This window comes from Meles meles, chromosome 13 (genome assembly GCF_922984935.1).
Source record: "Meles meles chromosome 13, mMelMel3.1 paternal haplotype, whole genome shotgun sequence".
NCBI lineage: Eukaryota > Metazoa > Chordata > Mammalia > Carnivora > Mustelidae > Meles > Meles meles.
In genome coordinates, this window is record NC_060078.1 from 55,188,664 (window position 1) to 55,205,533 (window position 16,870).

General features: G+C 45.3%; 1 protein-coding gene across 50 annotated transcripts in view; it reads right to left on the minus strand.

The window, feature by feature from the left end:
• Positions 1 to 16,870, minus strand: part of SORBS1 (sorbin and SH3 domain containing 1) — a 225,338-nt gene that overhangs the window by 38,427 nt on the left and 170,041 nt on the right. For 21 of the 50 annotated variants that reach the window (XM_046026682.1, XM_046026713.1, XM_046026701.1 and 18 more), the window contains 5 exons: positions 16,330 to 16,413; positions 12,327 to 12,392; positions 11,656 to 11,757; positions 8,389 to 8,438; positions 16 to 188 (listed from right to left, as the gene is read on the minus strand). In XM_046026682.1, coding sequence (XP_045882638.1) covers positions 16 to 188; positions 8,389 to 8,438; positions 11,656 to 11,757; positions 12,327 to 12,392; positions 16,330 to 16,413 — 475 coding nt within the window. The remainder of the gene's footprint in view (positions 1 to 15; positions 189 to 8,388; positions 8,439 to 11,655; positions 11,758 to 12,326; positions 12,393 to 16,329; positions 16,414 to 16,870) is intronic. The other 29 variants (XM_046026719.1, XM_046026707.1, XM_046026718.1 and 26 more) reach the window with 4 other exon arrangements.

Consider the following 16,870-nt stretch of genomic DNA (forward strand, 5'->3'; position numbering starts at 1 on the left):
GCTTCATCCAGTTACCTTTAGTGGAGGCTGAGCTGGAGGGTCGCTTGAGCCCGCTCAGGCCCTGGAGAGGGATGTCTCCACCTTCCAAGACGCTCTTATAAATCTGCCTCTCGTTCTCCAAGCTAGCGAGATCCCCGGAAGCCCCATCAGATTCCCTCTTCACTGCGTGGAAGTTGGAAGAATAGATACTGAGGACAATGTGATGTTAAAAGAGGGAAGAGAGAACAAGAAAGAACGGGACTTAGAATGTTTGACATTTTTCTCAAAAGCACATTACCACCCAAGGACAAACAGCACCCTTTTGGGAATCTTAGTCAAGCACTGTCCTTTCTAAAGGGCGTTCTTATTTAGTTGGAGTTCTTTGGACAAGACAAGCCGAAGCCCAAGGGCCCCAAATGCTCAGGAATCTGCCCAAACAGCACAAGTACTGAGAAGACGGCATTTGTGCTTGAAAAGAGGACCTCTGAGAAATTCTGCCTGGGGAAGTGGGTGGGTGGGGGGAGGGCTGCTGGGGGCCCAGCGGGTGCACACGAATGAGATGGTGCAGCCAAGGACACGAGAGGAGCCCCGACAGGTCGCCAGCCAGAGTTGGCGACTTCCAGGTCACCACCTGGATTATTTTTCTGGGTTATTCTTCACAAGCACTTTGGCTGACAGAGCATGGAAGTCAACCATTTTCCTGGGTCTCTGGGAAAATCAGCCCCCAAGTGAAAGTGAAACATGGGATTCTTTATGCTGTTACCATCCCTGCCACAGGTTACACCAGCTTCTTTCAAATTTGTAGTCAGAACCTTATGACAGGTAATGGGAGTATAAACTATGGCTCCTTTACCTTTTCTTTATTTTTATCTTGTTGAAATTCTAGGTATTTTTGCAAGTTACCACAAATCCTTTCAGGAATGAGGTGGGGCGCAGAAAAAACTAAGAGCACTTACTCACTGAGCCCCTCCCTTCCCCTAATCCCAGTTTTCTAGGCCCTCACCCACAGGCACACAGAGACACACAGACACACACTCAGGTACGTGAACAACCGACCCCCTCCCCACAGAAGTACTCAGGCCTCTGCTTGGCTGCTTTTCAGTCCTACTGAATTTGGTTTACTGGTATCAATGCGGACTTTTTTTTTTTTAGCTCTGGAGATGCAAACAGCTTGACAGATTTTCTCTATCCCAATATTTTATGATGTGTATTTTATCAAGTGTACAGAAAAACTTAAGTAATTATAACAGTGAACCCACACATATTCTGGGCCCCCAGATTCGACACAGAACATGGGGCTGGCTGCCTTTGCAGCATGACCCGTCTATCCATCTCTTTCCCTCTCCCCATCCTTCAACGACGGGATTATCCCCCATTTCACAAAGCCTCTCCATCCCCACAGTTACAGACAATGGCAACAACAATTTTACACAACCAGCTGAGCTATCCTATGTGGGAGGCTGGGCGATCCTTCTGTCTTTAATCCTCACAAACAATCCTACTTGCCCCATTTTTGGTCAAGGGAAGGAGGCGCCGACAGATCCAGACCCTTGCTGAAGCAGGCACTGCCTGTGCAGCGGCAGAGCCTGGTCCTGCACGGCAGCCTCGGCTGAACATCTCCCCACGAATGAGGTGGCAGTGCCTTCCCAGAGCCCAGGCCTGCGTACCGCAGGAGGCCTGAGGATGCTGGAGCTCCACAGGTCACTGCCGGGCATCCCCTGCAGTGAACGTACCCTGGGGAACAAGAGGCCCCAGAGGCCAGGAGTCAGGAATGGAGAGGAGGAGCCTGTGGTAGATGGGCAGTGGGTCCACCCCAGGATAGGAACCTTCCCTGAGTAACAGCACTGCTCCCTACCCCCTCCCCACATGCCCCCGTGGGCTCCCAGGGCTTTGCATGCTCTACTTCAGGGGACTGCTGGAGAGTCGGGGTTCCCCCGGGTCCCTTCTCCTCATTCTCTCTGGCAGACGTCAGGGGATCAAATGCTTTTCTCCTCTTCTCAGCCTAGACAGAAGAACATTACTGAAAACTTAAGGGGAAAGAAAACCTACTCTCAAAGCTGAGACCACAAAAGCGTGTGAATGAATAGAGTCTGCAGAGCAGCCTCCAGGGTGTGTCTCAGAGGGGAGAACCCTCCGGAAGAGGCGTGGCCGGAAGAGGCGTGGCAGGACGCAGCAAGACTCTTTCCCCAGGCCGTGCCCTCACTTGCAGGGGCCCACCAGAGGGCCCACGTGTACACCCAAAAAATATTTGTTGAATGAATACAAAGTCACATTTTCTGAAAGTAATATGGGCACACATAATCTAATTAAGGAAATGCTTTGATTCATGAAATGTGTTTAGAGAAATTCTTCCACAAGAATTTCATCACATTCACTTAGGCTCTTCATGTCGGTGACTCTGGAACCCTCAGAACGGTGGACACAGTGAGACTGCAGGGACTTAGCATGGCCCCGGCCTAGGCTGGCTGGCCTTACTGGGGCCCTGGGCCCTGACCAGGGGTGTCCACTCCCACCCTGGGGACAGAGGCGAGGCTTTGCCAGGCTCAGAGGCCTCAGGACAATGGCTGCCACCTACACAGCTTTTGCTCTCCTGCTTCTACCTACGGGGTGCTTGAAGATGTCCCCCCAACCGTCTGATTGATAAAGGCATCAACTCCAGCCAGAGGGCAGGAAGACCCTTAACGGTGACTTGCAAGGCTGTGGCACTATATGCCAACTTCCATCAATGTAAGTGCCTCTAAACTGACTAACTTCAAAGTTTTTAGTTAAAAATAAATCTGCCCCATGTGCTCGCTTCGGCAGCACATATACTAAAAATGAATCTGCCCCTTATCTGTTTCCCTTTCAGAGCCTTCCCTCGCTTTGGTTGCATTTTCTGGTTTTGTCGTTCAATTTAACTCCATTGCTCCTTTTTATATAATCTCAACCTCTAAAAGACCCACGTACAGGTGTCCTTTAGCCTTGCCAACAGTTGTGGTGAGGTGACAGTCTCTTAGGCCCTGCTCGCCTTGGTTTGTGGTCACCAGACCTCCCTCAGCGCGGGGGAGGGGCTGCCAGAGGCTTCTATCCTGCTGTCCTTTGAACTATCTCAGCCTTGGTCAGAACGTCCACACTGGTCTTCTCTGGTTCCGCCTAATGTCATTTGGTCCTGACTCTCGAGGTACCCAGCTGCCAGACTCCACACCTCCCCTACCTCACCCCTTGTCAGAAATCCCCTCCTGCCTTCAGCCACTCCACTTTCTGGCTTTATTCCATCCCTTATCACCATTTCGCCCTGCTTCCCCACCAGAATGACAAACCAGCACTCAGGAAACCCCTCAGAATGGATTTACTATAGCTAATTGTTTTCTTTCTGATACCAAAGCCAATATGCTTTTTCCAGATGGGCAACACTTCCCAACTGAGGCCCTCCTTGGTTAAAAACACATCTACAAATTCTGGAACAACGTTTTCAAATGTATCCTCGCCATCACATCTTCTAGCGTTGGAAAGACATACAACATTTGTCCTGTTGTACCAAAGGGAAACTGAGGGCCTGAGTGCTGAAGGCAAGTGCCAAATGTCTCACAGTTGCTGGGTCTCTGCTGTGCCCAAATAGATCAAATGAGATGAGAAAAGCAGCGGGGCTGATGAGAAAGGCCCAATCAGCATTGGCAGCTACCGATCCCATCACAGAACAGCCAAGTTCAGCTCTCAGCAGCCTGGACGAGCCAGTTTCTACTTCACTTCAAAGACAGCAGGCCAGACAACTCATCCTCTGGCTAAGATGCAAAGGGGGCTGAGTTTCAAGGGGATTCAGCAAAAACATACTTGCTGGAGGAGTAAAGTGAGAGAATGGAGTGATCCTCTTAGGGCTAACAGCTTGCAACCCTGTGACCAGGTGGGCTCAGGGAGACTCCAGCCTGACTCCAACAAGCAACACACGTCAGCTAAGGAAAACCCACTCTGTTAGAAACCTTGGAAACAATCTGTTTCTCAGGTTCTTTCATCTGTAAAACCAACAGGCATGGTAAGACCGTCCAACAAATCCACCTTCAAATCTGTTATCGTAGGCGCCTTCCTCCTGAGCTCCAGAGCTGTACATTCAGCTGCCTTCTAGGCACCTCCCTGTGGGTATATTCCTCAGGCATCTTAAACCCCACATTCCCCAAACCAAACCCAGCTCTGTTCCTGTGTCCCATCGCCCAAGCCAGAAAGCCCATGGAATCAACCCCTTTCTCCCCCTTTTTGCTCCCCAAACCTAACCGTCACCAAGTACCGCTTACTCCCTGTCCTGACACAGCGCACATCCGTCCCTTCCCTCGACCTCCCTGGCCACCACCCCACCACTGCTCACCTACGTCTCTGTAGTAAGCATACCCTCACTCCTGCCTCTTCAGCCCTGACTCCCTCCAGTCATCTCTGCAAATCACTGCCCACGATAATTTCTATAAAAGATCTCACAAGGTCATTCCACCGCTCATTTTAGTCACTCCAATATTTACTGAGCACCTATTAAATGTGAATCACTCTCCTACGTGGAGCTTCAACAGGGAATACGACAGACGAAAAATTCCAGCCTCGTGGAATTCACTGTCCAAAACCATTTGTTGTTTTCAGCAAGGAAAAAAAAAAAAAGTAACTGCTTTAAACTGTGGCTTTGGGGAAAGGAGTCTAGGAAATCTGGGGAGGGCAGTTTCCTCTTTAGCCTTTGTACTGCAGGAAGAAAATGATCTTTTAGATTTATAATATGTGATTGTCGTTCCCTCTCTCCTGTGTCCCATCGCGGCATTTACCACACCGGCTTCTGCCTGTGATTTACATCTGTGTCCCCATTACACTCTGTGTCCCCATTACACTCTGAGCCTCTTGAGGGCAGGCAGTTTACATTACCAATCTTTGCATGCCTGGTGCCTACCACTGCTTTTCAATAAATAATAAAATAAATGATTCTGTAAAGTTAAATGCTCGCATGTAGATTTCTGAGAAATGAAAATTACATTTTCAAGGCCCAAGGGAGTCTCTAATGTTTCATTTAGTTCTCCAGGTAATGATTTGTGTTTGGATCTTAGGTTAAGATAAAGGGTTGGTTTTGGGTTTTTGTTTTTTTGGAAAAAAGCTTGTTCTTGGGCACCACCTGCTGGCCAAATAGAGGAAAGCTCTTTGGTTAGGCAAAAAAAAAAAAAAAAAAAAAAAAAAAAAAAAAAAAAATCAAAAAAAATCTGAGTGGTAATCCACGATGAGAATGAGTAGTCTTCAGGACTGATTTAAGATCTGATAACTCTAGGGAAATAAAATACAAAATTGGATACTGTTATTGCAAGCATTAAAAAAATAATTTTTGAGAATAAGGACTGGTAGTTCTACTGGGATATTGGGGGCTATGGGTAGATTTCTTCCTCTCTATACCCATATTCTTTTAACACTGTGATAATATAATCATGCTAATTAATAAAATTCCAAAACTACAATTCTGTCCAAGATATGAACACAACTTCTTCAGTGACCACTTTTTTTTTTTTTTTTTAAATCCCAATGTTTTTGAACATGGGGCATCCTGTGCCTTCTCCTTCAATCCTTGGGGTAAGTCCAGTCTGGCCAATGTTTCTTTCAACACATCCTCCCCAACCATCCAGCGAGAGGGGCCACATCCAGGCTGCAACTGCCGCCCTCAGCGCTGAGCGCGCTGGATGCTAGTTAATTAAGACTCACAAGCACATTCATTGATTCCGCAAACATTTGCTGTGCACCTCCCTGGGTGTCAGGCTTCCCACCAATTCCAAACAAGGAAGAAAACCCTTACTTCCTTGTTTGAAAAAAATGGAAGAAAACCCCGCCTGCCTTACTGAAAAATCCCCAAGTGGAAGACTAGCAGGAGGATAAAACTCATCTATTCCTGCCAAGTAGTTCATGAGAGTCAGGCTATGGCTAAAACACAGAGGTCTTTGGAGACCTATTTCAATGACAAATAAGAGTGCTTGATAAATTAACCCAGCAAATATCTTCAGGTCCACAAATACTTAGAATTCTCTGAAAGCAATTTGCTCTTTGAAGCAGTTTGCCTCAGGTCCTTCAATCCTGCTAACACAGTATTACACAGTTACTGATGTTGTTTTTTTTTTTAAGCACTCAAGACTAGTCAACTGTGGCATGTTTTCTGTGAATTTCCTGCCCCATTCTGAATCAGGACAGGGCAAACGAGGGCTTATCACTAACACCATCCCCCCCCCCCCCCCCAGAACTTCATTGTTCCTCCTTCAGCTAGGGCTTTATCAGGTGTCAGCTGGGGAATCACCGGCATCACGCTGCCTTTATGTACTGTTTCCTCATCTGTAAAATGAGGACCAAACACAATGCTCTGTCCTGGAATGGTGAAAGGACTAAATGAGGGAGCATAGCTACAACGCCAACCACAGGGCCTGGCATATCATAAACGTCCAGTAAATCACTAGGATTATTTCATTCAAGACCCGTGCTCCTAACTTTGACAGCCCGTGGGCACTGCTTTCTCTTCGGAATACATTTATGATTTATTTTCTTATTATATTTATTAGCTTATCATATTGACTAATTACACCCCCAAGGGCCCAAACCGGGAATACTTTCAATCCTTAGAGTCCTTCATTCACCACTTTGCCTTCTCATTTAGCAACATTTTTGGGGACGTGCGATTTGCTGCCCAAACTAGTAAGAGACAATACCTTGTGCCCCTATGATAATACTGAGCATAGTGCCCCGGATCCAGTAAGAACCCACTAAGGGAATTGACTAAGGAATTCACTCAACTAGCAGCAGCATTTCCTGTCCCATGCACTCTGGGGAAATGGGGAAAGGAAAGGGGGTTGAGGCGGGAGACCAGACAGAGGGATTGACATTGGGCCATCCTGAAAACAGGACTATAGGGGCAGGGAGAGACCTGGAGTGATCAGTCGGCAGTCAGGACTGTCCAGGTGACAAACAGGTGGCCTCAGGGGCCAAGGAAAGTTTGCAGGGAGATGCGTCCTTTGTCTGCAGGTAGCCTAAGGGCATCTGCTGCACTTCACCTCTGAAGGCACATCTCTGGGGACCTAGAGGACCTGTGACTTATCATCCTTGCAGCTGAAGGCACAGTTCAACTAGCTCCTTACAGTGAGGCTCCGAGCCCGGAGTGGAGGGAGATTGGGAAGGGGTCCAGATACTAGATCTGAGCTTTGATGTTTGTCACACTGCTGGCCTGATGACTGATCCGACAGCAGGCACGAGACCTAACGCCTGGATTTGTCCCAAGATGGACTGTCCCCTCAGGCACGTAACTTCCCTTCTAGCTGCTGTTCTAATATATCTTCTCAATTTCTTCTTATGCGGGGATAAGTTGATCATAATCATTAACACACATATTTACAGGAAAAAAATGAACAGAATAGATCTAGCTAGAGATTTGGTCACTGTGCTGAAAGAATTAAGATTTTTCCAATTTTCCAATGAAGTATCTTAATCCCAGCTGACTTTCAAATGAAACTCCTCCTGCTGAACGCATTCTTTGGCAAGGTACGTAGGACATTCCCAAAAGACCACAACATTTGCCAAAAATTCCATAAACTCAGCATTCCAGTCAAGCCAGGCTTCTATCTGAAGAGGTGAAAATTGCTTGTTGTGGGTTTACCCAATCCCAATGGAACAGAAAATGCTTGTGCTTTTCCTCCTCATTATACTTCTAAGAATGAAATATGAAATTGGGTACAGGGAGGCTCAGGGCCCACTTATATGAGTTCAGGGCTCGCTATGTACTGCATAGGTAAGGGGCAGGGGACCGCATGGAGACGTTTCAGCTGGGATAATGGCTGCATGGCAAGATACTGAGAAAAGTCATCTGGCGCAGGGCTCTGGATGGTCTGGAGAGGGAAAGACGCTGGCGGTTACTCCGCAGGGCTCTGGATGGTCTGGAGAAGGAAAGACGCTGGCGGTTACTCCGCGAAGTGAGCAGAGTGTGCACGTATTACCCAGGCAGAATCCTGATTGCGACGAGGAAAGAAATCCACACCTTTCAGCATCCATCAAGTCAGCCCCCTCCTGGCCCCATCTTTCCCTGGGACAGGTACCGGCCGAGGACCCAACCCCACCTGCCCCTGACCTTTACACCCAGTGCAGCGTGTCTCAGTCACACATCCCATCCAAGAACCAGCCAACGAGGTGGGTTTGGACTCCCAACTCCAACTCACATTCTAAAGGTAATGATGCCAACACACGGAAAAGCTTCTCAAAGGTAATAGGAATCATTGCAAAATGAATTTGGAGGAGGAGGAGAAAACAGAAGAAAAATAATTTGAAGATGATGATTAAACTGCTACTTATCACCGAAGCCATGAGACTGACACAAATAAAACACACTCGGATCTCTGACTTCCATCTCTGACATTAATACATCAGGCCACGGATGTGGTGGCAACTTACTATCCAGGAGGCTCCGCAGAAATATCCGGGCTGGGGCTGACTGCCGAGCTCTGTAAATGTCAAAAAAAAGAAAGAAAAGAAAAGAATGTAGATCAGTTATTTTGCACCAGATGTTCCCAGTCAAGGGGGAAAGAGAGCAGCCCCTTTCCTTTCCTGATGTAGCCAAGGACCTTTGGGACCCTTAGCTGGAAAGGGCTCTGTGCTGGAGGATTTCTGGGCCAGCGGGTACTCTCACTCTCTGGGTGCGGTGGAAGATGGCCCCTAGCCTAGACTTATCTTTCATATAAATATAGATCCATGAGTGGACAGCCCACCATCTGGCCAACATGCATTAGTGACATGGACAACACCACCTTCAAAAGCTCATCCCCAGTCCTTGGAGCCCCTGGCCAAGCCCACCAGAGACTCCTTCATGCACCCCAGATGCCACATCAGGAGAGAGGGTCACCCAACACTTTAGGTACAGAAAATACAAAAATGCATTTGAAAAGACCACACTGTATTTAGATCATTTGTTCACCCCTGCAGATTTGGAATGCGGAAATGGGGAAATGCAGTTTCACAAATCCTAGGAGTAGGGGAGCATTTCATAAAATGACAGGCAACTATGCAAAAGAAAGAAAACCACCAAGAGTTACATGCAGAGAAAAGGCAACATAATTAAGTAGTCTAAGGTTTCTGTTGTTGTCTTGGAGGAAAAAAAAGAAAGGCGAAGGGCTCAATATATTTTTAAAAAAATAATGTGGCAGTTAAATCAATCAATGAATAAGTTAACTTTTAAAGATACTTCTATCACTAATAATAATCACTTCAAGGAAAAGATGCTATGTGGAGAAGAGATACTGGGGGAAAGGAGAGAAACAGTGGGAGAAAGAAAAGGAAGATTGTCCAAGAGGGAGGAAAAGGACGGGAGAGGAAGCAATCTTTATCGGGGCTCACCCACCTGGTCCTCAACCTGCTGAACCAACCACCCTCAACCTGCTGGGCCCTCTCACTTTGGAGGGTGCCTCTGCCCCAGGATGAGGACTCTACCTTCCCCCACCCCCAGTTGCCTGCCATTATTCCTCAGAGAAGGCAGCCTTCTTGCCTGCACTGATATCTCCTGCCCATCTCTTACCTTAGGGACCTGTCCTAGTCTGGGTCTTCATCTTGGAAAACTTTTGTGTGGCCCCGCAGAGTCCTTTGGGAACACCCCCCTCCCTTCCTTCCTTCCACAATTACGTGTTTTCAACAGTGCTGTACCCCTAGGGGATCCCCAGATGCTTCCCCACTCTAGCTCCCGGCAACTCCTCACCCAGCAAACTGGAAGGTTTCTAGAAACCTCCTGGTTATCAAACCCACTGACCTTTCCTTGGAGTCTACTTTTTGGGACCTCTCTGGAGCACAGGGTAGTTGTCATACTTTCTCTTCTTGTTCCACCACTCTGACCTGTTCACCCTACCTCCTACCTCTCTGATCTGTTCACCCTCTGATCCTCCCTTTCTTCTGCTCCATGTCATCCAACATCCCAGTGGGTAGTTGCTGCTCTCATCCTTCCTGTCCTTCGATCTTCCATCTGCTCCCAGGGCTTCAGCCATCTCTTCTCCACAAGTGACTCTAACTGATGTTGTAGGCCCCTTCCCTCTGAGAAGACCTAGTCTTGTATTTCAAGCTGCCTACTGGATATGCCCTTGGTGATACCCAGCCAACACTTCAAGAATGAATCACCTAAAACTAACTCCATCTTACTCTGCATGGATTTTCTCCCTACCTTTCTTACATGACAGACTGATGTCCCCAATTCTTCCAGCTTCCTGGCCCAAACCCTAGAGTTGTTTTTGTCCCCATTCCATCCCCTAATTCTTTGTTCTTCACACCAATTAGTTAAAATGTTCCATTCCAATTTCCTCTGCGAGCACTCTCACAGCCACCCCTCTCCCCCACTTCATGCTGACGCCACTGGAATGTGGGCTCTCATCATTCCATGCCGGAACCACCATAGTATGCTCCGTGACGTCTGCACCTCCAATGGGAGGTTCTCCCTTCAACTCAGCCTCTCTAGAGTAAGGACACCGACCTCCCTAAAACAACACAAGGGCTACAGCTGGTTCCATTCTCCACCTTGGTTGACGTTGAGCACTCCCTTTCCCTGCCCCATGACCTACCTGCCTTGACTGTGGGCACTGTAGCTCACCTTTGTGCCTCCCCCAAGTTCTGAAGAGGGGCCTGGATTCTCAAACCCCAACTTTCCTCATCTGCCTGAAGTTCTTAAGTGTCTGGCTTTATCTCAGCCCACCCTGGCTGCTGCCATAACCCCCTGGGTTCTTCACTCCTTCCTTGCTTGACGGTCCAGCACCCAAGAGTTTTCAGAACCTGAGTCCCTCATGCTGGCGGTCTGACCCTCCTTGTCTTGTTCTGCTTAAAAAGAACACAATCTATAGTATTTTCCACTCCTCCTGCCACAGTCTGTGGACCTTCCTAGCCTCTTCAGCAGTGCCTGCCTGCCTTCTTTATTTTCTGTAAAGATACTGTTTCCTTCTAAGAGCCTTTTTTTGTTTTGTCAGGGAGCCCTGGGGGTGGTTCTCCAAATACTTGGTATTTTTCTTCCCCTTGGGAACCTGTTTTCCTTGGACTCTATGACATAGTCCTCAATAAACCACATTTTGACATAGCCCCCTTTAAAAATGTCAGTACAGGTTGAGTTTCAAATGCTTGTTTGTGGCCAGGCTGTCTGGTCTCTGGAGTGCGTTTTTTCATTGAGAACTTTCTGATCTTCCAAATGACAAATACAACTACTCTGCCAGTGCCATGCACATAACAGGCACTCAAATCACTGTGTTTCTGAAAATGATCTCTGAGGTTGGTATCTCCCAGGGATTAAAAAAAAAAAAAAAAAAAAAAAAAGACAAGTTAATCTCCCCCAGAAATGGCTCCCGGAAAATTTGGAGAAGATATACGGGGGCAAAGGATGGAAAGTTGTAAGGGTCACCTCCCGAGAGCAGAGAAAGAGAATGACAAGGGAGTGACGTCGTTTAAATCACCAGCCACCCTGAAAATATTTGAAAAACTCCCTTTAAGGAAGATGCCAAGCTCAAAAGAAAATCAAGCAAAAATTAGGTTGGCAGGGGAGGGGAGAGGAATCGAAAACAGGAGTCTGAAAGCCATGCAGTTTCTAAAGACCCAGCATAAGCATTCATTTCCTTGACTACATCGAAACCAGACAGCAGAGAAGAAAACAAAACCGAGCTGGAAGAGGAACAGACAGCATGAAGAAAAACTAGGAAATACCTGGGACAGGTTTGCATTGGGTGCTTTATTAAGAGTCTCCGTGTTTCCTAAATGTGCCTCCAACTCTGCTGGGCAGAGGTTGAGATCTTTTTCTAGATTAGTCTGGTTGAAGAGAGAAAAGATGGGAAAGAATGTTTCAGTTTAGAGGACAGGCAGAAAGAATGGAAGGTTACGTTTGAAAAATGGATTTGTTTAGTGCTATGCTTTAATAAGGCAAAGATGGCATGACCAAACACAAGAGCTCACTAGAAATCAGGTGAAGACGTGAAAACAGAGAATGCAACATTAGGCAGGGAAAATATAAATCCTGAAGTCATCAGAGCTTCAAAAGTCTATTCTACTTGCTAGAAAGAACTACAAATACCGCGGAAACCTACCTTTCACAAGAGACTTATTTTTTCTCTTTTCAGAGTATAGTGACTGTGACAAATAGGATATGTCAGGAGAATAAGGCATTGCTTTAAAAACCTCTCAGCATTAGTAGTAGAAGTCGTAGAGACTTTGTTAAATGGTTTTATCACCAAGCCGAAAGAAAAAAAAAAAAAGTTATCGAGTTAAAAAGAAATGATTTAAGAAAATAAAAGAAAAAAAGAAAAAAACCCACGACACACTCACACTAACCAGGCTAGAGAACACACACACAGCCCACGGAGGAGGCACAGCAGAATTACCTTTCTATCCTCTCTAGGAAGGATAGAGCAGTCTCCAGGAGTATAATCCCATATCTTTTTGGGAGGCTGACGGGAAGCAGAGGAGGAAATGAAGAAATGAGCATAAAGACATAAAGACAAACATGGAGACTGGCTCAAACAAAGAGGGGCACGCTAGGAGAACTGTATCAACACAGAAAAGTGAACTCAAAGCACAGGGGCAGGCACCTGGCCTCCTGAGGAGGCTGCCCAGGGAGGGATTCTACAGAATTTGGGAGCTAGAAACATTAACTGGGAAGTTTCTATGTCTACATCTCAAGAGTAAGTCATTGTTTGACTCTAAACATTGAAAACATTAAAAAAACAAAAACAAAAACAAAATCAGAAGCAAAAAAAAGCATTAACACCAATTTGAACAAAAATCAAAACTTTAAAATTTCTCATTGTTCTTCTTTTCTTTTAAGTTGAAGTATTGTTGATAGACATTCTCACTGTTGTTTTCAAACTAACCTTGACACCGAGAGTCTGCGTTTTTGAAGCAGTCTTTGAAGCAGTCTCCAAATTCATGTTTAATAAATGTGTGACTTTGGAAATTAAGCCAGGGGAGGGTAAATTGAACCAAATGTTTTCTGTGGTTTGTGAAAATGAAATCCAGGTACAAAATGGGTATTCAATAAATGCACTAACTAGACAATTCCACTAGGCAACACTTACAATGTCCTTTCACGGCTTAACCAGACTTTGATAACACTGCTGGTGTATAGCCATTCCTTCCATCTGCCTTAGAGAACAGTTTATAATTTGAAATTGAAAAGTAGACTGTAGGGTCATGTTTGTTTTCTCTTTTAACTCTTTAAGTTTGAATGAGAGCTGCATTCCCAAAACGAAACTGCCAGGAGAACTGTGAGTTTAATGAGGGAAGGGTTGGGAGGGTAGGACATCTGAAAGTTACAAGGCTCCTGTAATTCTTGAACCTCTCCCCCACCAACCAGACCTTCTTGTTCTGCCTATCTAGACCTGAAATATCTTATACAATGACCCCTGAAAAAGATGAGATCATTAGTAACTCCTGGAAATTTGTGCAAATATCACCATAACTCTATGCAAGCATTCAAATTGGCTTACACTGTGACATTTTGCCTCAAGCTTACTTCTAGAAATCACACAGATTTCTGCAGAAATTAGGGGGGGGGGGGAAATAACCTAACATCCAGACTCTTAGTAATCTGCAAGTGAAAAGTAATCTGAATCCAAGGGACTTTCATCACTGACAGTGATGGGTCAGTATTGCCGTCTCTGTATATATAGACTCTGCAATTTGTAAAGTAAGTGCTATTAACAATTACCATTCATTTTAAACACTTACTACACTTGGACTGTTCACCTGGAGAAGTAGACTTTTTAAAGTCACTTAGGATACATATTCATTTCCATCTTTACTGCAAAAAAAAAAAAAATAAGGCAGTGCTTACAAATTAAATTGGTTTTAAATCCTTCCAAAAAGATCCTGGGAGTCTTGAATTATCTGCTATTCTACAACAACGTATCAGAGCTAAAAGGTACTCCAGCCAGGATTTTGCTAAAATTTCAGCTTATTCTGGGTAGTGGGCTTTAAGCGCAAGAGTTAAGGAAGAAAGGAGTTCAGGGTAAATGTCTAGTGTTTAAGTTCTGGCAGGCTTCACTTGGGGAAAGTGGGTCCTGAGTTGGTATGGGATTTAAAAGTAAGTAGAAATGATGATCCACATGATTTCGTAGGAGTTTCAATTTCATTCTGCCTCTGAATGACTGAAAAACCTTCCAAAACAACTTCTGTGGTTTACACCACTTTGATTTATCTCTCTTACTTTTATTATAGCCTAGAGTGATGAAGGTAGGACAGAAGCGAAGAAAAAATTTCTCCCTGTCACACCTTCTTCCGCAACCCCAGGAGTAAGAGCCGGTCATCCAGTTGTTTCAACCAGATGATAATCCCATGCTTCGGATGCTCCCATCCATCATCTTGAACGCTGTTCCTCAGGATATGGGCACTGATTAGGTTGTTTTGGCAAGTCTTCCACAGTACTATCTTTTAGTACTTTAAAAGACTCAGTCAAGTAGTCCCATTTAAGGACTCTAAGGTCTCTGCAAGGAACATCATGGCTTCAGCGGAAATGGCATTTTGGAAAAGCATCACTAAATCTTTAAATAATTAAGAAGCAGTTAGAACAACAGAGTAGGGACACACATTCTAGGAAGTTCCCACTATACAAACAGACTGTGTTCTCAACATTTGGATTTGGATTGGTTGTGCGGGCTCAGACCATGGTTTCCAGTAGAAACAGTGTTACTCTACCAGGCTATCCACAGAGCCAACTTAATGTATGCTGGGACTGAAATACTGTCCTTTGCTAACAAAAATGGAATTATTTGCAATGACAGATTCAGTAAAACAAATGGATCACATTATAAGGTTGTTTCAGACCTTTCCCTAAACGTTAATATTTCAGATGAAACTAATTTTAGTTATTTGGCAAAGGAGGATACATAACTTAAAACTGACAGCTTTTGCTTTCCCTGATGAAAGGATAGCACTATTATTACATATACTAATCATGGTCTTCTTTTGTTTGTTTGGCAGAGAGGGGAGGGGACCACACAATTCAATGTGTGAGTTAATTGAGCAAGTTTTAGGACAAAGAGAAGGGTTAAGATGCTGTTCAATATTTGAGTGTGGAGAAGGTTGCCTGAAGTAGACGTCTTTGATGTCTAAATGGTGAATAGGAAAAAGGGAGAGAACCGAGAAATAATGGTATGCTCCACACAGCTCTGGGGAGAGAAGACAGTGCCAACTTCCCATCAGACACTTCCCTCTACACTGGTCACTAGGTGGCGCTGTTCATTCAGGACAGCTCAGGGGCTATACTCGCCCTCCCCGCCCATGTCTAGCAGAAGAGGGGGCAGCAGGAAAACATCCTACCAGCAGGAAGTTTGTAGGTCAGGGGCTCCTAAACCAGAAGCTGCCTCAATTTCTAACAAAGCTCAGCCTCGCTGAATCAAACTAGCACTTCCACAGCACCCACTTCATTTGTCTTTGTCTTCATCTTAATGAAAAATAATACACTGTGGAATTTAACATTTAACTATAAAAACCCCTGTCTGCAAATAAAACCATCATTCCAAACCGCAGTGATTCCCATGCTGGTTTCAAGGTTTCAATGGTTAAAGTTTCACATGAACATCTAACAAAATGTCTTATTTTTATACACTGACTTCTTCTACCTGTAAATTCTTTTTTTACAGCTGTAGTAAGACTTTAATGCAACAAGAGGTTTAAAGTCAGTTTCTAGTCCTCTCCAGTGGAAATATGAACTCAACTCTCCCTTCTGTGTGATACACCTTTGGGGGCAGGGCTAAGAAAATCCTCCTGTCAGTGCCAAAAATCAGTTTGTGCCAAGGCCAACTCAGTGACACACAGGGAAATTCTAGCAAATACAGCGTTCAGTCTAACTCCCATTTCAAGTTTTGGGAAATACTACACCAACTCCTAGAAGTCGTTCTCCCAAGCCACCTGTAATGGGGACCCATTCGTGGATCACATCTACATACAGAGGCTTTCTGGGGCCCTGCCATTGCCTATGTACTTAAATCTTTTTAAAGCGGTAACTAGCTGCCCCTCTCAGTGTGTAATGCATTTTCCTGCTTATTTTCAGTTTGCCATAAAGACCCTGGTTAAGTAATTGAACCAATGGCCCAAATAATGCCATCTACAAGGCGTGGGGTATTTGTTTCTAATGCCATGATTTAGTCTTGTTTCTCTGTTATTTTTCTGGCAAGAAATAATTCCAGGGCTCACTGCTTTCTTGAAGTTAAGTGAGGGAAAGCTTACAGGTTGTAGTGAGAAGAGACAATCCCACAACTGCCCACTGAAATCGCTGCTCCCCACCTCCTGCATTCCTTCCAAATAGATCTGATTGTTTAGCAGCAACAATGCATCAACAGCATTATTTAAAAAGGCGTCTAGAACCACTGAAGCTATTAAACTTACCGGTTTCCCAAACTCCAATTCCGAAAAGAATTTATACCAAGGTTCATTCTTTAAATCTATCTCTTCTGGGCTTATATCCCGACTCTATAGGGGTTGGTGATAGGGAAATGGAAGAGAGAGAAGGATAACATTATGCAGAGATTACATAGGAACAGGCCAGTAGAGATGCAGTGATTTCCGGGGATACACAGCAACTGTGTCCAACAGCAGCAATCATCCATTTTACGGACATCAACAAAAACAAGGAGCTACAACAGGTGGGAGAGGATGGGTTCATAAAAACGGAGAAATGGAGGCAGGAGCAGTGAGTGAATCACTCTTAGCCCTGAGGCAGAAGGCACGTGGGCCATAGAGGGGGAGCTCTGCACCGCACTGCAGCCTTCCACGACAGATCGGAATTTGGGCATATTCCTCAATAACCGTACTGGTGGGGGGGTGGTAAGAGAAAGCCTGTACTTCCTCTTGATGAAGAACTGTTAGTGAGGAACAAATAACCTGGTGAGCACACCAAACACTTAGCCATCTACGCCATATGAGTAGA